At 33.7% G+C, this 23,092-nt stretch overlaps 1 protein-coding gene across 1 annotated transcript in view; it reads left to right on the forward strand.

The window, feature by feature from the left end:
- The window catches only part of LOC136040627 (protein patched homolog 3-like), a gene marked incomplete in the record, with an annotated part of 148,648 nt that overhangs the window by 119,770 nt on the left and 5,786 nt on the right, over positions 1–23,092 (forward strand). The window contains 5 exon segments of the mRNA XM_065724903.1: positions 5,289–5,414; positions 8,462–8,731; positions 13,223–13,378; positions 15,277–15,312; positions 23,023–23,041. Of these exon segments, the coding sequence (XP_065580975.1) occupies positions 5,289–5,414; positions 8,462–8,731; positions 13,223–13,378; positions 15,277–15,312; positions 23,023–23,031 (597 nt within the window).

Here is a 23,092-nt window from a genome sequence, read left to right on the forward strand (position 1 = left end):
TTAAGGTAAAGAATTCAGGATTGGACTTAACACTCCCTACCACCTGTTCTGTTCTCGGTTTCATCCCTTCAGTCAGGACTCAGGAAGTGCAACTGGGGGTTTTCCTGTCCTTTCACACACCCTCCCTTTTTATCTTCCCGAGAATTCTTCACTTACCCATTTAGACCAGGTTGAATATGGTTGAGCTTACAGAGCGCGATTGATCCCCATTCCAAAGTAAATAGCCTGCGGTGACAAAATTCTAACCCTAGCCCTCACGGACAAAAATTTTGAGTCTAGCGTGCTAACCACTCGGCTAGGATAGCTCTAATGATCATTCTGATTCCCACATAGACTATTTTCAAGGTCAAAAAATGTATAATTGATTGCAAAGATGTTCAAAATTGGGTTTATTTTGGAATATTGTTGATTATGCGGGAAACCACTTGGTACCAAGACCGGTAAAACCGGTAAATTACCTCACTCCAACATACATTAAGAATTGGCCTAAGATCTACTTCATTCTAAACATCTTTTGCCTATGAATGTCAGTCACTCATCGATAAAAGAAAACCAGTGTTATGAACTCCCAAAACCGTGAACTCCCAAAACCAGTGTAAAGAACTCCCAAGGAGAGGATGTTCCATCTTCTGCTTGGGAAATCTCATTAACAAAGCTCACGTCTTCAGGTTTCATAGTCTTGTCGCAACCGCATAATAATCATAACAATGGAAGTAATAAATAGAAAATTGTAATAAAATGAATAAATAATCGAAATTTATAGAAAATGTTTCAGATTTGATTAAACCTGTGTACCCGCAAAGGAACATAGACTATTTTGAAGGGCAAAAATGTAAAGTTAATTGCAAAAGATGTTCAAAATTTGGTTTATTTTGGAATAATGTTGAATATGTGGGAAATCAATTGCGACTAAGACCGTTAAATGTGCTTACCTCACTTCAACATAAATTAAGAATTGAGCCAAGATCTGCTTCATTCTAAACAATCTTTTATCTAAACAATTCTAGTAATTAAACATGTACCCAATTCAACTTGTTTACCAAGGTGAAAAAATTTAAGGCTACCAATTCTGCAGGAACTCGACGTGAACTCGTACAAGAATGAGCAAAATTTATATTCAAAATTATTCTATATTTATTAAAATTGGTTTATATTTAATTAGTTACTCTACCATTAATTGGTCATCCAAACCCGTCCTAAACTGTATTCAAGCAGATAGTGAATACTCAAGGGAACTAAATGAATCAAATGGTTCTTGGTAACAAACTGTAAGCAAGGAGTGACCCTTCTCATAGTAACCGAAACTCTAAAAAACGGAATTTTGATACCAATAGATACGTCAAAAGAATCAAATTGTTACACTGATTTCAAATATACAAGTTTCATTAAGTTTAGTCTTACCCAACAAAAATTACGAGCGTGAAAAATTTTGACTTATTTCTTATAAAAGGGGAAAACGCCCCATTAAAGCTATAGAATACTAATGAAAATGACACCATCAGATTCGGGCTCCTATCTGCAAAAATATGGTGTTTTGTATTTTTCCTAGAAGAAAGATGACGGATGCGTTGGGAGAGGGCTCATTTGAACAGAAATTAATAATTCTAGTGTTCTTTTTGAGTGACCAAAAAGATTGGAGGGCAACTGGTCCCTCTCACGCTCATTTTTTCTCCAATATGATCCGATGAGAATTTTGAGATTTTGTTCAGCATAGTGGAAAGATCAAATAATAATGTCTTTAGGTGTAAAATGACCCCCAATAGTCCGTGGGGAGAGGCTTGTGAGTTATGGAATTCGTCCATGGTTTACATGTAGTGTTTGTTATTGGGAAGTACGCAGCCTTTTTTTTTGGGGGGGGGGGAGTTGTTTTACGGGTGGATTTCTATGGGGAGGGAAATTTATAGGGAGTAATTGTCTTGCATTCTCTTTGCCAATTTTTTTTATGTGGAGATGTTTTGGGGGAAATTATACAGGGGCTTATTTCCGCTTATTTATTTTCTGTGAATTAATTTCCACGGAAAGGGGTACATATGGAGTGATCGAAAATCCCATTAGAGATTGAAGTCTTATTCAAATAAAAGAATGCTGAGGAGAATTTTGCAGGGTGAATTGTCCACAAGCAATTTTGTAGGGAGGGAGGATTACGTCGGATGAAATTTCCATGGAGGAGTTTTCTGTGAGGTTGAGGGGTGCATTTCAGAGAGGGTGCATTTCAGAGAGGATGATTCAGATTTACCGGCATTATTGGAAAAACGAACTTTCCATATATGAAGGGTTGCCCCTCCTCCATAGCTTACTCTTTTTACTAAAGTTTGACTCTTTACTAGAACAGAAACATAGGGGCTGTTTAATTAGAATAGGAAGCTTTTTTAAATGTGCTAACAGTTTTTGAGCAAAGAGCAAGGTATTGAGGAGAGGTCAACCCTTCATATCCAAAATAAATCTGCCAAAATTAATATGCAATTTTTTTCATATACGTTGAGTCAAATTCGAACCTGCATTAGTTGAAGAATGTTCAAAAATTTAATTAAAAGCATATTATTTTTTTTTACTGATAGTAAGGAGCGACTTTGAAACTTAAAACGAACAGAAATTGTTCCGTATATGAAAGGGGCCGTCCCCTCCTCTACGACTTGCTCTTTGCGCTAAAGTTTTTACTGTTTTAGAAAGTAGAGTTGGGACAACGAGCCAGACTTTAGCGTAAAGAGGGAGGTGTTGAGGAAGGGACAGCTCCTTTCGTATGCGGATTAATTTCTGTTCGTTTTAAGTTTAATGTTGATCCTTACTGTCAGTTACAAAAAACTATTTTTTTTATTTAATTATACAAAGACGGATTGAAATATCAAATTAAAGATTATGAAATACTATATAAAAAACGAATCTTTTAAGGAGCAACGAAGGCGAATTTGTTTAGAGGGCAATTTTTTTAGTGGGGGATTAATTTATTATAGGGTGGTAAATTTGAGGAATATTATTAATAAGTAAGAGAAAGTAAATTTATAAAAGGGGAAAAGGACTATTTATCTAGTAATAAAATGAACGACATACTATCTTGTCCAACAAATTTTACAAGGTTGCTCACAGGTTGTGACATGAAGCATGTTTGAACAAGTCCAAAAATAAACTGATTGATGTTTTAGAACGATCTGAAACTCTTTTGGCCATCTTGGGAAACTGAAATGGTAATGAAAAATCATATTAATAAGAGGAGTTTTTAGAAGCACTTTCCTAAAAACCAAAAATCAAAGTTCAGGTATTTAATGATTTAAGTTGGACTAAATTTGGATTTTATTTAATTGACTTTAGCTTTTAAAGGTGAATGACAAGAAAGATTTATAAAATCAAAAAATTTTAAATCGAGGTGTCCACGTAGAGTAAAAAAAAACCGGAACAGCTGGTAAAGATGGATTAGGAACGAAAACAATTACTAATTGTTTTAATTATGGATTTATTTATTATGGATTTTTATGGATTAATTATGGATTAAATTATGGATTAATAATGGATTAAACTATGGATTTACATATTTATTATAATTATGGATCTAATTTATTTTGCAAAACTGTCGATAGCCTCAAAAATAAAACTTTAAACGTTAGAAGGTTTAACTTAAAAACGTTAAAACACAAAGATTAGAAACGTGGACAGTATCTTTTTTTCTTATCTCAACACTTGAAACGCCTTTGCGGGCACCAAATTTAGAGGTGCTAGATAATTTTTCATGCTGTCCTATGTGTTTCAAATATTTTTATTTTTCTCTATTAATCACACTATGTAGAATATTTGCAGAGAAAAGCAATTTTAAAAGTTTTATTTTTGGAAAAAATTTTGTTTTGGAAAATGGATAGACTGCAACTAACATGTCAGAGAAAGGTGCTTGATAGATAGATAGATAATTTTTTTTATTTGCAACAATTAAATAAATAAATATGACAAACCAGTGCACATGCCTGGTGGCATACTGACAGCACTGACAATGTTACATACATTAGCAGTGACAAAATAAAAATAAATCAAGCCAAAGTAAATACAAGCCTACAGCATCAGCATAAATATACAAAAAAATAAACAAAAAATAACTCCCCGCAACATATTAAACACAAATGACCTAATCATTTGTTATTTAATTAAATATTTGAAAACCCGTCATAACTTACATATAAATCCCTCATACCTTTAATCCTCGCACCCAATAAAGACGATTAATTAAGCAAAGCTACTAAAATAACATTGCTTCTAATTAACTTTATCCTTTTCCTTCAACAATTATATTATGAAAAGAGAAATCACCAATGAAACAGCACAAAAAAAAACAGAAGGAGAAAAGGAAGACTGTTTTCCTAAATTAGTGATTAATATTGACCAGCACTTGAATGAGGCCTTAACCCTACTCATCCATACAATCACATAGGTCAAACAGCATAGCCATACACAATCAACCATAAAGAATAACCCACGGACAGGCAGTCATGTCGTCAATAAGTATAAGTCGTCATTTACCAAACAATAGAAACAATAAAGACAAATAATTGAGAGGCAACAATCCAACACAAGGGCTCATCAGGAGAATACACTTGCCTATAGGGTTTTGGCACTTTAAATTCTCTACCCAGTCAAGTGTTATGCCTACCACAGAATATCCATGGCATCCCCGTGTCAGGTATCTCCCCCAAATTACATGGCTATGAAAAAAAACAAACAGAAACAATAAAGACAAATAATTCAGAGGCAACAACCCAACACAAGGGCTCATCAGGAGAATACACTTGCCTATAGGGTTTCGGCACTTTAAATTCCCTACCCAGTCAAGTGTTGTGCCTACCACAGAATATCCATGGCATCCCCGTGTCAGGTATAACCCCCAAAATACATGCCTATGAAAAAAAAACTACAAATGTAGAACAACCAAGTAGCACCAAAACAAGCTTATCCTGTTAATATATTCCTCTTTTTAGTAACAACAGGTAAACTAAATATGATAAATGTTACCAAATCACAAATATTAACACTTTGCAAAAAACCTGAATGAACTATAAACAATTATAAAATTCATCTTTAACATGTGGCTATTTTAAAAAAAAAATCCGCTCTATTAGAAACACAATTCAAAATAAATGGCGCTGCATCATCATTTCGCGAACCTCCGAAATTAGCCGAAAATTTCTTTAAGTATTTCCAGATAATTCTTTTGGTATTTATTTAAAAGTTCGTTATAATGAAAACTAAATTTTTGAAATTGCCAAGTTAAAATGCTATGATTCCTTCATTTTTCAATTTTTTTCTTTCAGGTCATTGGTCATGAATTGTATAGAAACTTGGCAATAGCGATGGGCTGCGTTTTTGTTATGACGTTAATTCTTATTGCTAACGTTCGGTCCTGTATTTTCGTACTGCTTTGTGTTACACTTACCATGGTAAGAAAATCTGCTAAAAAGGGAATGTATGTTATTACATCTTCCATTCCGTAAAAAGGTCGTAGAAAAAGAAATTAGAAAAAAATTGCAGTCATAATAAACAAGTTACATAAGGTTACAAAGCTTTATACAAGGGCGTAAAAGGTTCTAATAGTGACCGAAACTCTAATAACAAAAATTTGAAAATAATTAATATATCAAGAGAATAGGCTTTTGATGCTGATTTCAAATATATATGATTAATTAAATCTGTTGTTACTCATTAAAGTTACGAGCCTGAGAAAATTCAACCAATTTTTGAAGAAAAGGAAAGAATGCCGAAAAAAATCAACTGATCTTAATGAAAATGACATTTTTAGATTTAGAATATCAGTGAACTCTGCCATAGAGGTTTCAAGTTAGTGTCTGCGAAAATGTGGATTTTTTTTTTTTTTTTTTTTTTTTTTTTTTTTTTTTTTTTTTTTTTTTTTTTTTTTTTTTTGTCAGAAGAAAGATCACGGTTGCGTCTTTATCCACTTATTTATTCTGTCTTCGTTTTTTTTTTCCATGGGTGATCGTATTGAACCAATGAAGGTTAGAAGGTCAGGAGAGGGCTCATTAGAATGAAAAATCAGAAGTTATAATGCCCTCTCTAAGTTACCAAAAAGAGTGGAGGGCAACTAGCCACCCTGGCATCATTCTCTTCCTCTCCTCGAAGACATCTGGCCAGAATTTTGAGCTAGCCATTTCATTTATCATAGTTAAAAGTCCAATAAATATTTTGTTAACCCCCCATAGTCCTTGAAGAAAGAGCTGTTTGTCACGTAATTGGCCCATTGTTCACATAATTATAGTGTTTGGTATTCAAAATATATGTAATTTTTGGGGGGCGAAATTTTTGAGGGGTTCAGAGGGAGAATTTTCCAGGGGAAATTTTACAAGGGAGGGGAATGGGGGATTTCACTGCCATGATTTGAAAAAGGATTTTGGCTTAAAAAAAAATTCTGGAAACAAATTGCTGGTCGCTTATAGAAGAATTTCAACTTCAGCCCTGTAATATTTCGCATTAGTCTAGTCAAATGTTGGATTTTCTTTGGAATTTTCTACTGTTTAATAGAGTTGTGCAGCTAGTGGTGCAACTATTAGTGGTGCAGCTATTAGTGGTGCAGCTATTAGTGGTGCAACTGTTAGCGGTGCAACTATTAGTGGTGCACCTAACCCATTTAAATAGTCGAAGATCGGATTCATCGAACTTTAATAGTTTTCCCATTCTTTTTGCTATGAACGCCAATTTGTTTTTGTATGACTGTTTCTACTGGTTGTGATACTATCTCATCAGTGTGGATGAACTTTTATCGGCCATTTATAAATGCATTGCTTCCACTGTATAAATTGCCTAATTCCATGATTTTTTTTTTTCGAAAAAATTATGACCTTAAATTGATGTCTAAATTTTTACAAATTAAACTCAATTTAAGTTGGCGTGGAATTTTTCATGTTCTATTGGATTGTTAGTAGGTGGCGCTCCATACTTGAGATCTTAAGGTCAAGGGTTCGAGTCCCCGTATCGCTGGTTATTTGGTTTGGAACCGGGTTCCGTAGCGTGACTCTGTAAGCTCAGCCAGTGTCGACCCAGTTCTAAAAGGGTACCGGGAGAAATCTTGGGGAAAACGCGGTAAGTGTCGGATGATTTGCTCCCAACTGCGCATTACACTCCCGATCAAAGGCATTGAATCAGGATATCGGTACCTGCGCGATGGTGACCATTGCTAAGCATGAGAATTCTTTCTTTTTATAATGCGTAGATTTTTGCTTTTTCATAAAATTGTTAAGCTAGAAATTAAATTGAATGTGTTAAAAAAATCTAAAAAAGATAATAAAATCATGAACATTCGATGTAAAAACTAACCTTCCCTCTTACGTCCATTAAGAAAGTTTAACAAAATAATTATTATATAATTTGTAAAAAAAAAGTTTATTTTCTGGGTAGCTCCCACTTTAATTCACGTTATTGTACCACATTTTTTACGTATTTCAATAGGTATAATTTAATTTTTTCCGGTTTTCGCGTATCTGAAAGTACCAAGGACATTAAAAATGCAATCTGATTCTTTAAGGTTAAGTGAAAACGTACACAACCGTATGAAAAAATTCAAAAAAACCGCCATATACAGTTATGCAGTTTGTAGCGTGTGCCAAGTTTGAAAATAAAGAACGTGTGTTAAAAAAATCAGCAGAAAATGAGCGAAAAACCTATATCTTCATGGAGTTTTTTAACCTGTTTTTAATTTCTGTAGCAAAAGACAAAACACTTTCATAAATCTGAGCTATGCTTTAAAATTAACGTTATTAAATTTTTCAGGATTAAAAATTTCAAAATACTAATAAATTGACTTACCTACCAAAATATATTTTTAGAAAAAGCAATTAGAATATTCTGTTATGTTATATTTATTCTTTTAGGTAACTATTAACATATCAATAGAAGCTTTTCTTTTCAAATAATTTTAAATATCGCTTTTATTTCTCAATGTTTTCTTATTGCCACTGGGCTATATTTGTTCAAGAGCCCTAATGAGTCTACTGGTTATGAAAAAGAGAAAATAATAGGCTCTATTTCAAAAAATTTCAGGTTTGGTTCAAAGAAATTGTGACCCTCTGAGGACATCTAGATTTTATTAAGTTAATCTTAGTTTACGCTTATTTTTATTTATTTTCTTCTATTTGGCAACACTGTACCGTCAGTGGTACAGTTTGTTTAAGCTCCTGCTAAAGGCCCAAGTTTCCCTACTGCTCAGTTTCATATTATCTTTGTGTTTTACAGATTAATATTGAAAAAGATTGTAAAACAAAGAAAAAAAAAAAATCCCTTTATTTAATAAATTTTATAAGTTGAATTAAAAGCAATTTTGACCTTTAATCGAATTTCACGTTTTAATAAGTTAAAAATATGTATATTGAATTTTATGCTTCTATTTAGCGATGCTCTACTGTCAGTGGCGTTAATAAGTTTAAATCAAGTGCATGTTAAGATGGCATTATTTTAAGTTTACCCTTTCACTTTTCAGGTTAACGTCAACGGCTCAATGCATTTCTGGGGCCTTACCATCGATACCGTCTCCTGTATTAATTTAGTTTTGGCTATTGGACTCTGTGTTGACTACGCTGCTCACATAGCCCATACATTTATGATTCAAAGACACGAAAGCAAAAATGAGAGAGCTCGGGCGACAGTAGCTAGTATGGGACCAGCAGTGTTTCACGGTGGATTTTCAACTTTTTTGGCGTTTATATTTCTTGCTGACTCGGATTCGCATGTTTTTACAACTTTTTTTAAGGTATACAACCAAGTTTAAATGAACTGAGCAATGAGAAAAATTGTCATTCGTAGCTGATTCAGGAATTTTATCGCTAAAATGTTATTTTGAAACTAATTTCTGGGAATTTAGAAAAATAGCCTGAAACCCCTCAAAAATGGCGCTGGTTCAAAACGGTAAGTACGCCATTGGAATTGGCATTCCCAAGAATATTATACGGGAACTTACAACCCTCTGGCTTCAACAACAAGGATATCACTTTTTTGCATAGGTGGCACTGGTGTGTCCTCTTTTTCTTCTTCATCGATGACAGAAAACTAGATCACAATAGAAAGTTGTTTAAGGGCTTGTAGGGCAATGTAATGAAATGAGGGGGCTCATATTTTGACTTTAAGCGTTGTTCATTTCTCTTTTCATCACAGTACGAATATATATAAATCTCCATTATAGATTTTTGGGACACATCAATCGCACACCTCTCTTCATAACTCCGCCTTCCGCGCACGCGCAATCACAAATTTTTAGCGCATTATAATATGAAAATGGGAGATCTATTACTCTGACAGATGAGTAGCTTCCTAGTCACTTTAATGGTATACCTACTTGGGGTATACTACTCGGGTACATATACTACTTTGGGGTATACCTAATTTAAGGTATAAACTTTCTTTAAGGTATACTTAATATTGTCTATTTTTTTTAATACAGGGTGCCCCCCCCCCAAAAAAAATTAACTCTTTGATCTGGGTCTGTGGCAATACAAAACCTGACTTTTTTAAAGTTGAGATTTTATTCTGCCTTTTCAAATGGCTATATTGAATTCTTTGATGTAATTCCTTGTCCAACATCTTCTCTGGTTCTTGAGAAATATGAAATTTTGAGTTTTTTAAGATGAATTTTTTACTGTCTTCTCGCTTGCGAAAACATTTAAAATTAACCTCTTAGTCCCATAATTACATTAGCTGTGTTAAAGTTAAAACACAACAATAAGAAACAACTTTGTTTGAGCAAATGGTTTTTAACACTCCAAAAACCATAAAAGACCTAACCCGCTCCCCTAAAAAAAAAATCTCAGTTTTCTACTCTCGTTTAAATCTTGATATATCGTAACATAACGCTTTTTAAGCTACCACATGGGCAGGCAGATCAGTCATCCTGGAGTTGCGTTTCTTGATAATATTATATAATATTTATATTTATAATATAATATTTGTTGAGTGAAGTTCAACTTCAAATCAACGCATCAAAAATGTGTTTATGTTCATTTTTGTTACGTTTTTACGAGTCGGGCAAACATTTCGGTCAACATTGGTATTAACGGAACAATTTTTTTGGGTTATGAAACTATTGTTAATAGATGCATTTTGACTTTTTGAACATCTTTTCTCTCTTGCAAAACTACCGCAAACTCACCGTTATGGAGTTATTCCGGCCCAAATATTCTTGTATTTACACATATAGAATTGGAATCATTTCCGTTTTCGTTAATCGGATATTTGAAATTGCGAATCTGTAATAGGTTCGAAACAAACTTGGGCTATATATTTGCACATTAGCGGGGTGGGGGTAAAGCATAGCATATATTAAATGCGTAAACTAACCATTGCTGTATTTAATATATGCTATGATTTACCCCCCCCCCCTAATGTGCAAATATGTAATAACTCCATAACGGTGAGTTTGCGGTAGTTTTGCAAGAGAGAAAAGATGTTCAAAAACTCAAAACGCATCTATTAACAATAGTTTCATGACCCAAAATAATTGTTCAGGTAATACCAACATTGACCAACATTCCAGGGGTGGAGGGCTCAAACCCCTTACGCCCCCCAAGATACGGCCTTGTATGTGCGCTTTCAATGCCACATAGCAATGCAGTAAGACAGAGACTAACCCCCCCCCCCTTTTGATCGTCCCCTTTTGGACGAATAGTTGCTTCACCGCTTCCATTCCAACTTCACCATTTGAGGAACGTAAAAATACCTTAACCCATGTCTGTCGTGGCGGAAGTCTGTCTTGTGTGTTGTCAGATCTGATCCTGTCTGACATCTGATTTCTAGTTCTTGGCCCGTCTTGTTATGACTGGCAGTAAAGAAAGACCATAGCATCGCCCGAGTATTGATGATTTTTTGCAACTAAATAGTAAATAGCAACGTCCCAAAATTAGACAATGGAGATCATGAGAGGCTTCCACATCCTGGATCATCATATGTCTCTTTAGAAGGCAGCGTAAATGATGCCTACCAAGACCCTTGAAGAGATAAGTGGAGAGCCTTTATTCACTTCTGTCATGACAGAATTTTCTCATGAGTTTTGTCATGAACTGTCCTAACAGGATGAATTCTCATAAAAATCGATTTGAATCTTCTTAATTTTGAAAAACTATTAAATCATGTCTTGTAACGACTATTGAGAGGAATTGTGTCCTTCCATCGCGCAAGGGTTGATGGATTCTGAATGAGTAAATTGTAGATAAAAAGATCCTAGAATTAAACATTGGGGACTATGAGGCACTTCCACCTCTTGATCTATAAGCGAAGATCTCTTTAGATAGAGCTTGACCATTTTGTCGAGCAAAACAAACAGAATGAGGAGAGAGGGGCAATGACGAGAGAGGAGAGAGGGGTAGAGGCACTGAATTCATTTGCAACTTGTAGCCTATCTCTTCGAATTTTTTTGAAGCAAATGTGATTCTATTGTTTTCAATAAGAACCCACTGGAGTAGTTTTTAGAACACATTAACGAGGAAGAGATGAGTGGAGAGCGTTAATCTCGAGATACAATGCTTCTGTCGTGACAGAACTCTGTCATGAACTGATCCTTATAGAACCTATTGACACCTCTTATACTAACAATTGATAGAAAGATCCCCTTCGATCGCGCAAGGGACCCTTCTCATCCTGATTGATCGACCAAGATATCTTTAGAAGGTAACAAAGATGGAGCTTAAACTATCCAGAAGACCAGATTTCTGTATGTCTCCACAAGAGATAACACTTGTGTCACAATCAAAAGTCTGTCCTCACAGTTGTCACGAACTGCACTTGAGCTCTTTTAATAGTTATTCAGAGGAAATGCCTCAATCTGTCGCAAGAAGGTTACTGGAGCTTGGTTGGGGCTGTAGAAGCTAAGAACAGTCTGAAATGAGAGAATGGTTCACATGGCTTAATACTTTTTTTTGGATTTGGTTTATGGTCTCTTTCATGGTTTAGTCTTTCTACCAGTTATATTTAGTCTTGCTTAAGTTATATGATGTTTTATTAAATTTTATCGTAAATAATCTAAACTTATTTCTAGATATTTGTTTTATTGATGCTACTACTACAACTAACAACCTGCTGTGCCGCCTGAGACTAACACATCTCCACAACCTCCTCCTTTACCCAATATATTCAGTGCTTCACTCCCTCTCGAAGAGTTTTAATTTCCTTTAAAGCCTTCCTTGTGAACTCTTCTCTTCCTATTCGGCCCATTTGGCTTTTTTGTTTGGCCCCAGCTCTACTTCAGCCCTTTTGTTTGGCCCCAGCTCCAATTCGGCCTTTTTGTGTGGTCCTAGCTCCAATTCAGCCTTTTTTAGGCCTCATTTCTTATTTGACCTTTTTTGTTTCACCCCAGCTCCAATTCGGCCTTTTTCTTTGGCCCCAGATTCAGTTCTGCCTTTTGGTGACTCAAAAATACAGTGTTTGGTCGTTTGTCATCCTTCACCTGCAAAATATGGCTTAGCCCTCGAAGGCCATAGAAGAAGATAGAAAACAAGGAAATGACACAAAATAACCCCATACACTATATTTGCCCCTTTTACCCCCTATACTTCCAATGCCTTTACAATATTTTTATTACATGATATATTTGTCTTTAATTGCTTCACTCCTAAATTCATTCACTCATCAAACTACACCATTCTTCTCTTTTTTTAGTCTGTTTTATTCTTCTTCTTCTTTTTCTTCTGTTTTAGTCTCTTTTTTTCTTCTTCTCTTTTATTCTTCTCTTCTCTTAAAATTTTATCTACAGAATTTGTTAGTTTAATAAGTATCATCATGCTAAGATTTTTCTACATAAATCAAACTAATGCCTCAATATATTTTTAGCTGTTGCTTATGATCTATCTCGTCGTTTTGCTTCAGCTTTTGTTAAACCTTACTTATTAACCGAGGGTCTCGTGTCTCGAAATCCACGGATAAAGGATTTCAAGTCTAGTGACTTGAAATCCTTTATCCGTGGGATCATCGTTCGAGTCCTGGTGTCGCTGGTTTTTTATTTTTTTTTTTTTTTTTTTTGGATTTGGGGTCACTTTGTCACTCTCTAAGCTCAGCCAGAGTCGACCCAGCTCCAAATGGGTACCTGAGGAAATCTTAGGGGAAAACGGGAAGTGCTGAATGATATGCCCTAAACCTTGTACCTGCGCCTTGTAGACCATTGGGTAACATACGAAAAATGTTCAATTATTTATACCATTTAGTTATATTTAGTTTTTTATTAAGTCTTATCTTAGATAATTTGAAATGTGTTTTGCAGATTTTTGTTTTGGTTGTTGGTTATGGTCTTTTTCACGGTCTAGTTTTTCTACCAGTTATATTAAGTCTTATTGGCCCTGAACCATATCAAGATGAAGTGAAGAATGAAGTTGTGAGATCAAGAGTAAATTCAGGGAATGAGGTCAAGGAGAGTGAGGTAAGTTTGATTTTATTTCAAAAGAAAAAAAATTTTTTTTTTGAAATGAATTTTGTTTCTTCGTTTGTTTTTTTTATAGTGTCTATACTATCATTCGCTTTCCTTTTTCCACTTTCTCTGACCGATACGAAGTAAAAAATAGCAAAAACAACGAATATCTCGCCTGTATCACAACAAGGCGTCGTGATTAGCCATAAAGCGAAAGAATTCCAACCAAACCAATTTGAAAAAGTTGATAGATATTCTACTTTTTTTGCTTTGATTAGTTATTGAACCTATTGGTTTGTTATTTTTCTATTTATTCTCTTTTTGTTTTTGTCATTTTAGTTTGTATTATTGCTATCTATAATTAATTATACTATAGATGGCTCTATCGATTGTATTATGTATTATAGATGTTGGTTGTCACAAACTGAAATGAATTTTCAATTTTCTGTAATGAATTTTGTTTCTTTGTCTTTTTTATAGATTTTACTGTTGTTTTTTGCTTTTGACCCACTTTCAGCTCAAGTCTGTTATAGATTTTAATTTTGTAGCGTTCGACACAATACGCTAATTCTGCTTTATTTTATAGTGCGTGGTAGTCGTCAGGTGCGTCGTTTGGTGGGCGGACAGGAGAAGTGGGCAGTTGCCACTAAGGTGGAGAAAAAATTATTATATATCCCATGCCCCTTGACTATCCAGATATGGGCCCCATTTGCCTCCCCCCTCTAATAAAAATGCTGGAGATTCGCCCCTTGGTTTCGTTGCTCAGTACAGACGTGGAATAATATCAGTATCTCTCCTTTGAAAATAAAATCTGGGTATGGATGATTAGTCATATAAATTAATTGCGTTAAAACTAAAATAAACTAATATTTAATTAAAGCTCAATTACAATGAAACGCAGTGGCTACTCAATGGATTTCAGGTATTTTTCCACGATTTGTTCAGGGAGAGGGGGCTAGCAATTAAAAAAAACAAAAAACTTCAGGGTGCCCAATAATAAAGAAAAATATCTAGAGTGCTCCGAAATTCGAAGAATTAGGTATATCGGTGGGCTGGGGCTAAAGTCCCCTTGTTTTCTTTTCGTCACCGCCAATCAGTTTTGCCAAAAAAAAATTATTTTGTAATTATTTTGTATCAATTATTTATTAATAATTAATAATTATTTATTGATAATTATTTTAATTTTAATAATAATTAAAAATAAATAATTATTTTTTAAAAATAATAATTATTTTAATGATAATTATTTTATTGATAGTTAAACTCTACTAATAATTATTTATATTATTTATTAATAATTAATCAATTTGTATAAAAATTCATTTTGTATTATTAAAAAAAATACTTTTATAATTATTAATGATGGTGAGAAAATAGAAGAAGGGGGGGGGGATATTCAGTTAAAATTTCTCAAATGGTGCTGTTTTCGTCTAGCATGAATGTTGGGCATTGTAGAGGTAGCGCATTTCAACCCCATTGATTACATATTTATTTTTTGGAGCAAGTTCACATGTTGCTACGAAGATTTAATGCCTGGTCATATTTCTAAAATACTTTCAGCTAAATTATACTTACCAAATTTGTATTACTGAGTTCAAGTAGGAATATCTTTGTCCGGGTCCAAATCAGAAGAGTTAATTCAAAAGATATTATGCTATACAACGCAAGTGTCACATGAGACTAGAAAAATTCAACGCAATGCTTTTTTTGTCCTTTACTGAAAACACAAAATAATATTGGATTTATGCTCAGTAGAAACAAATCGCATTAGGATATTTTTGTAGTGTAAAAATAAGGCATTCCTATTGGATATGCACGGGTTTTGTATTTTTAGCAAAACGCTAGTTTTACATAAACCTCCTGCATGAATGCACCACATATTATATTAAGAATTTCATTTTACTTTTTAGGAGGCTCTCGAATTTTTTCGTAAGAATATCACAAACGTAAGATTACATCTATCTATCAAATGCTGGGTTGTTTGCTTTTTTGTGAAATAAATTTGTTTTGTTGGCTTTAGATGTGGACTCTTTTAGAACAAATTTGTTCTGGTGACTTCAAGCGTGGAATTAAACACTAAAAACGTCACTATCGAAATTTTTTTGGGAGATACGTATGGAGTTTATTTTGAACTATCAAATTGGTGTAAATTATAATAGGCTTGAGAGCCATTGATAATTAGAGTAAAACGAAGATTAAAACTTTGTTTTACTTTTTAGGAAGCAGTCGAATTTTTTTCGTAAAAATATCACAAACGGAAGATTACATTTATCTATCGAATGCTGGGTTGTTTGATTTTGTGGTATAAATTTGTTTGTTGGCTTTAGATGTGGACTCTTTTGGAACAAATTTGTTCTGGTGACTTCAAGCGTGGACTTAAACACTAAAAACGTCACTAACAAAAGTTTTTTTTCGCTAGTTTATTTACCATTTTTCTTAAAAACTACGTTTTATTTTTAGGAGGCTCTCGATTTTTTTTTTGTGGAATAAATTTGTTTTTTCAGCTTCAGATGTCGACTTTTTTGGAAGAAATTTGTTCCGATGATTTCAAGCGTGGATTTAAAATAAAGAAACACTAAAAATGTCACTAACGATAGTTTTTTTGCTAGTTTGTTTACCATTTTTCTTCAAAACTTCTTTTTGCTTTTCAAGAGGCTCTCAGTTTCTTTTTGCGGAATAAATTTATTCTTGCGTCTTTAGATATGGGCTTTATTGGAAAGGAATTGGTTCAGATGACTTCAAATGTGGACTTAAAAAAAAACAACGGTAAAGTTACAAACAAAAATTTTGTCACCAGTTTGTTTACCATTTTTCTCAAAAACTTTGTTTGATTTTTAGGAGGCTCTCGATTTTTTTGTGGAATAAATTTGTTCTTTCAGCTTTAGATTTGGACTTAATTGGAACAAAATTTGTTCTGATGACTTCAAACGTGGACTTAAAAAAAAAAGTTACAAACAAAAATTTTGTCACCAGTTTGTTTACCATTTTTCTCAAAAACTTCGTTTGATTTTTAGGAGGCTCTTGATTTTTTTGTGGAATAAATTTGTTCTTTTAGCTCTAAATGTGGACTTTGTTGGAACAAAATTTGTTCTGATTACTTCAAACGTGGACTTAAAAAAAACAAAACAATAATAACAAAAATTTTTCACCAGTTTGTTTACCATTTTTCTCAAATTGAGTTTTGGCTATCGGGCTCTGTGTTGACTACGCTGCTCACATAGCCCATACATTTATGATTCAAAGACACGAAAGCAAAAATGAGAGAGCTCGGGCGACAGTAGCTAGTATGGGACCAGCAGTGTTTCACGGTGGATTTTCAACTTTTTTGGCGTTTATATTTCTTGCTGACTCGGATTCGCATGTTTTTACAACTTTCTTTAAGGTATACAAACACTTTTTAACCAACCGAGCAGTGAGAAAAATTGTCATGCGTAGCTTGTTCAGAAATTCTGCCGATTAAATTTGTTTTGGGAATTTTCAAAAATCGCCTGAAACCTCTCAAAAACGTCAAAACGGTATGTACGCCATTGAAATTGGCATTGCCAAGAATATTATACAGGGAACTTACAACCCTCTGGCTTCAAGAACAAGGATATCACTTTTTTGTATGGTTGGCCCTGGTGTGTCTTCTTTCTACACAATAGAAAGTTGTTTAAGGGCTTGTAGGGCATTGTAATGGCCTGGGGGGCTGACATTTTGACTTTAAGCGTTGTTCATTTCTCTTTTCATCACTCTCATTTTTGCTCAAAAACTTAGTTTTATTTTAGGGGGTTCTCGATATTTTGTGGGATAAATTTGTTCTTTTAGCTTTAGATGTGGACTTTTTTGGAACAAAATTTATTCTGATGACTTCAAACGTGGACTTAAAAGAACAAGCAAAAAACAATAATAACGTTACAAACAAAAAATTTTTTCACCAGTTTGTTTACCATTTTCCTTCTAAACTTTGTTTTATTTTTAGGAGGCTCTCGATTTTTTTGTGGAATAAATCTGTTCTTTCAGCTTTAGATGTGGACTTTATTGGAAAAAAATTTGTTCTGATTACTTCAAACGTGGACTTAAAAAAATAACGTTATAAACAAAAAATTTTTTGCCAGTTTGTTTACCGTTTTTCTCAAAAACTTAGTTTTATTTTAGGGGGTTCTCGATTTTTTTTGTGGGATCAATCTGTTCTTTCAGCTTTAGATGTGGACTTTTTTGGAACAAAATTTGTGCTGGCGACTTCCGGCGTGGACTTAAAACAAACATAAAACTAAAGACGTCCCTAAAGAAAGTTTTTTTTCACTAGTTTGTTTACCATTTTTCTTCTAAACTTCATTTTGCTTTTTAGGAGACTTTCAGTTTTATTTGTGGACAAATTTGTTCTTTCGTCTTTAGGTATGACTTTTTGGAACAAAATGTGTTTTGATGACTTCAAACGTGGACTTAAAACAAAGAAACAATAATAACGTTACAAACAAAAATCTTTTTTCACCAGTTTGTTTTTAAGAGGCTCTCATTTTTTGTGGAATGAATTTGTTCGTTCAGCTTCAGACGTGGATTTTTTTGGAACAAATTCGTTCTGGTGACTTCAGGCGTGGACTTAAAACAAAGAAACATTAAAACGTCACTAACAAAAGTTTTTTTCCTAGTTTGTTTACCATTTTTCTTCAAAACTTCTATTAGTTTTCTAGGAGGCTCTCAATTTGTTTTGGAATAAATTTGTTCCTACATCTTTAGGTATGACTTTTTTGGAACAAAATTTGTTCTGATTACTTCAAACGTTGACTGAAATCAATGAAACAATAATAACATTACAAACAAAACTTTTTTTCACCAGTTTGTTAACCATTTTTCTCAAAGATTTCGTTTAATTCTTAGGAGGCTTTCGTTTTTTTGTGGAATAAATTTGTTCTTTCAGCTTCAGATGTGGACTTTTTCGGAACAAATTTGTTCTGGTGACTTCAGGCGTGGACTTAAAACAAAGAAACATTAAAACGTCACTAACAAAAGTTTTTTTCCTAGTTTGTTTACCATTTTTCTTCAAAACTTCTATTAGTTTTCTAGGAGGCTCTCAATTTGTTTTGGAATAAATTTGTTCCTACATCTTTAGGTATTTTGAGGCTTTTGTTTTTTTTTTTGTGGAATAAATTTGTTCTTTCAGCTTCAGATGTGGACTTTTTCGGAACAAATCTGTTCTGGTGACTTCAGGCATGGACGTAAAACAAAGAAACATTAAAACGTCACTAATGAAAGTTTTTTTCCTAGTTTGTTTACCATTTTTCTTCAAAACTTCTATTAGTTTTCTAGGAGGCTCTCAATTTGTTTTGGAATAAATTTGTTCCTACATCTTTAGGTATGACTTTTTTGGAACAAAATTTGTTCTGATTACTTCAAACGTTGACTGAAATCAATGAAACAATAATAACATTACAAACAAAACTTTTTTTCACCAGTTTGTTAACCATTTATCTCAAAGATTTCGTTTAATTCTTAGTAGGCCTTCGTGTTTTTGTGGAATAAATTTTTTCATTCAGCTTCAGATGTGGATTTTTTTGGAAAAAAACTGGCTCTGATGACTTCAACCGTGGACTTAAAAAAAAAACAATAATAACATTGCAAACAATTTTTTTTACCAGTCTGTTTACCATTTTTCTTCAAGCTTCGTTTTAATTTTAGGAGGATCTCAATTTTTTTTGTGGAATAAGGTTGTTATTTCACCTTCAAACGTGGATTTTTTTGCAAAAAATTTGTTCTGATGACTTCAACCGTAGACTTAAAAATCAAACTATAATAACGTTACAAACAAAAGCTTTTTTTCGCCTGTTTGCTCACAATTTTTCTTAAAAACTTCGTTTAGGTTCTTGGGAGATGTATGGAGATGTTTTCCCGTACTTTTGACAAAGAGCTAAATGTTCTCCATACTTCCGACGACATAATGCGTATTTCCCACACTTTATAACACGTACTTTGTTTCCTCTATTCTTGCACGCATATCCTAGACGAGTTTTAAACTTTGTAGCACAATTATGTCAATCAATCTCATTTAAGATTTACAGCTTTGAGGTTAACATATACTTCGACCTATTTTAATTCCGATAGCAGTATATATGACGACTTATACTTACTGACGACACGACTGCCTGTCCATGGATTATTCTTTATGGTTGATTGTGTATGGCTATGCTGTTTGACCTATGTGATTGTATGGATGAGTAGGGTTAAGGCCTCATTCAAGTACTTATCTATATTAATTATTAACGTAGGAAAATAGTCTTCCTTTCTCGTTCTGTATTTTATGTATATACTAGTTGGTGGGGGCGCATCGCGCCCCCCCAAGCCCCCCCCCCGCGCGCTTAAGTCGTTACGCGCCATATTAGTTACCCGCCATTGTAGTTGTGTCCCTATGTCCCACCTGTGAATACAGATATATATATATATATATATATATATATATATATATATATATATATATATATATATATATATATATATATATATATATATATATATATATATATATATATAACTACGTTTTTAACTGTTTTTAACTACGTAAAACTTGCGAATATACAACATTCTTTGCTGTCCCATTGTCTGTGCATATAAATAGATTGTCAGGTTTACCGACTCTTGAACATGCAACATATAATGGTCCATGGGAAAACAGTCCGTATTCAGATCTATACCTCATGATTCTAATGATTGCCCTTGAGCTTTGTTGATGGTGATTGCTAATCGACCATTCCCTGTGTCGCCGTCGTCATTTATATATCCCCCTGTGCCCCCCGGCGTCCCCGTTGTAGTTGTGTCCCTGTGTCCCGGTCGTCATTTATATTTCCTGTGTCCCGGTCGTCATTTGTGTCCCGGTGTCCCAGTCTGTGATTTCTCTTTGAGTGTCCCGGGCGTCATTTATATTCCTTGTGTCCCGGTGTCCCGGTCGTCATTTGTGTCCCGGTGTCCCGGTCTGTATATACATTCGTTTTTGAATTGGTCTTTTTTTTAGTTTTTAGTTTTTTACCTTTTTTTTAGTTTTTTTAGTTATACCTCTTGATTCTAATGATTGCCCTTGAGCTTTGTTCATGGTGATTGCTAATCGAATATTCCCTGTGTCACCGTCGTCATTTATATATCCCCCTGTGCCCCCCGGCGTCCCCGTTGTAGTTGTGTCCCTGTGTCTCGGTCGTCATTTATATTCCCTGTGTCCCGGTCGTCATTTGTATCCCGGTGCCCCGGTCTGTATATACATTCGTTTTTGAAATGGTATATGATGAAATAAATTTTTGTATTTTTCCCCTTTTTTTCTTTTTAGTTTTTTTTTGGTTTTTACTTTTTTTTTTTTTAGTTTTTTTAGTTTTTTTTCTTTTTTCTTTTTAGTTTTTTTTATTTTTTTTTTTAGTTTTGTTTTTCTCCTTTATTTTTCATTTTTTTCCTTTTTTTCTTTTTTTCTTTTTTATTTTTTTATAGTTTTTTTGCTTTTTTAGTTTTTTTATTAGTTTTTAGTTTTTTTTTCTTTTTAGTTTTTTTGTAGTTTTTACCTTTTTTTTAGTTTTTTTTACTTATGTCCTGGTCGTCATTTATACTCCCTGTGTCCCGGTCGTCATTTGTGTCCTGGTGCTTTGTTGATGGTGATTGCTAATCGAACATTCCTTGTGTCCCGGTCGCTTTCTCTTTGAGTGTCCCGGTCGTCATTTATATTCCCTATGTGCCGGTGTCCCGGTCGTCATTTGTGTCCCGATGTCAGAGCGGCTAAAAGCAGAGACTGGTTGACCATTTAGCCGATGAAAAGCAAGCACTTTTGCGAAAAGGACATGAAGCTTAACTTGTAAAAAAGGCTTTTCTAAAATTAATAAAAAAAATCCGAAAAAGAAGTTTTATTATATATCAAATTATTACATGTATAATATTAATATATATAAAATGTTGCTATATATCAAATACTCAATTTAATTTTATTAGTTTTCTAGCTTTCATTACTATATGAACGAGATCAGATTCGATAAGAAACAATAAAATTAATAAAAGGTGATTAGGTTGTAGATGTGTAGGCATATCTTTCACCTTGTCGCTAGGTTTATTTTTTATTACTATATAAATAAAATCAAAGTTGAATAAAGATAAAACTAGTCTCGTAAGAAAATATGAAATTTATAAGGTCTGATTAAGTTGTAGCTGTGGTGTGCGCCGATCTTTAGTGTTTGGTAGGATTATCTTTCATTGCTATTCAAATAACAGCTCATTTGAAAGAAAGGTATATAAATAAGTTTGAATTATAAAAGTTATGAAAGAAAATTAAATAAGTTAGATTTGATCGCACCAGCCGCGTCCGGAGACGCGGCCGCGACGCGCACCAGCCGCGTCGAGAGAGAGAGAGAGAGAGGGTTCCAATTCGAAGGGTCAACCAATAGTAAAATCTTTGTATTCATATAATTGAAGAATAAAATTTAGGGTTTTTGTCGGAGGCACCCCTGGAAACTGTTATGTCCTTCCTACCACCTTTTAAAAAGTAATTTAAAATCAAAGAGGAGAAATGGAGGGGGGAAATATTAAAATACGAGCGGTAAAATTTGTTGAGATTCTTTAAATGTGGAGCCTTTGTGTTGTCAAATTGTGAAATTAGATAGAAGAAATTTTGTACAAGAAAAGGGTATAATTCTTGAAATATGATAAAATTTGTAATAAAAATCTGAAATTTATAATTTTGTACACAGATTGATATATTTGTGTGTTTTTGGGAATTTCCAAAAATTATCATCCAAGACGTTTCAGTGAATTCTTTTAAGATTTTTATAAGTCCCCTATAATTTCGTATATATCGCTGTGTTTTAGGGTAATTTTGATGTGGCATGTTTGCACTTTCACCGGAAGTGCATATACTGGTAAAATTTAGAAGTTACCAAACGTTGGGAAGTGGTCGAAACATGGCTCCCAAATTTAACAAATTTATGTGAAAAACAAACAAAATGCAAATAATTATTGTATTTTTTTTTCTGCCAGAATGCGAAATCATTATAGTAACATATCGTGTTTTGCTTATCATTCATTATCAGTCTGACAATTCAACTAAATCTACCAGCAAAACTCATTTACTCCTACGTTTTGAAACTCTCCCTACTTATCCTCAAGGTTTTCAACCTTCGGGGAGTTTCTAATTTCAGTCAGCAGACGACTTATAAAAAATATTAAGGGGGTGGAATGGGAGGATAAAAGAGGGGGAATTTTGGTGTTGCATTGTTGCACTGTCATTGGAAGTCCTTGTAATTATGCAACTTGGAAGCAATTCGGAGGTGGTCTCAAAATGGTTCACAAATTTATCTGGTTTGTGTGAAAAAATTGCAAGTCAATGGGTTGTCAAAAAAAATAGTAATAATTAGCTACTTAGAATTCGCAGACAACATTTTAATAAATTAAATTGATAAGCTTTTGAAACCAGTCTCATGTAATTTTTTTTCTACATCTGTAATAAAAGTATGACGTCAAAATCTTGGTATGACATCAAGTTTGACGTCATAATTCTTTCCAACAGATGAGGCTATGAGGTGGCTCGCATATAATACTACAGAATTGTCGGTTGTTCTTTCCCATTTTGTTTTGCCAAGTTTTTCTTTCTGCTTCTAACATTTTCCCATGTCTGTTTACATTCAGTATTTTGATCTCGTTTTTTTCCTTTTCCATAGCCACTCTGAGTGAATGTAGGTAAGTTAAGCAGATATAAAGCATGTAAAAATGTAGTGTACATTTGTCTTG

The sequence above is a fragment of the Artemia franciscana genome, chromosome 21, assembly GCF_032884065.1.
Source record: "Artemia franciscana chromosome 21, ASM3288406v1, whole genome shotgun sequence".
Classification (NCBI taxonomy): Eukaryota; Metazoa; Arthropoda; class Branchiopoda; order Anostraca; family Artemiidae; genus Artemia; species Artemia franciscana.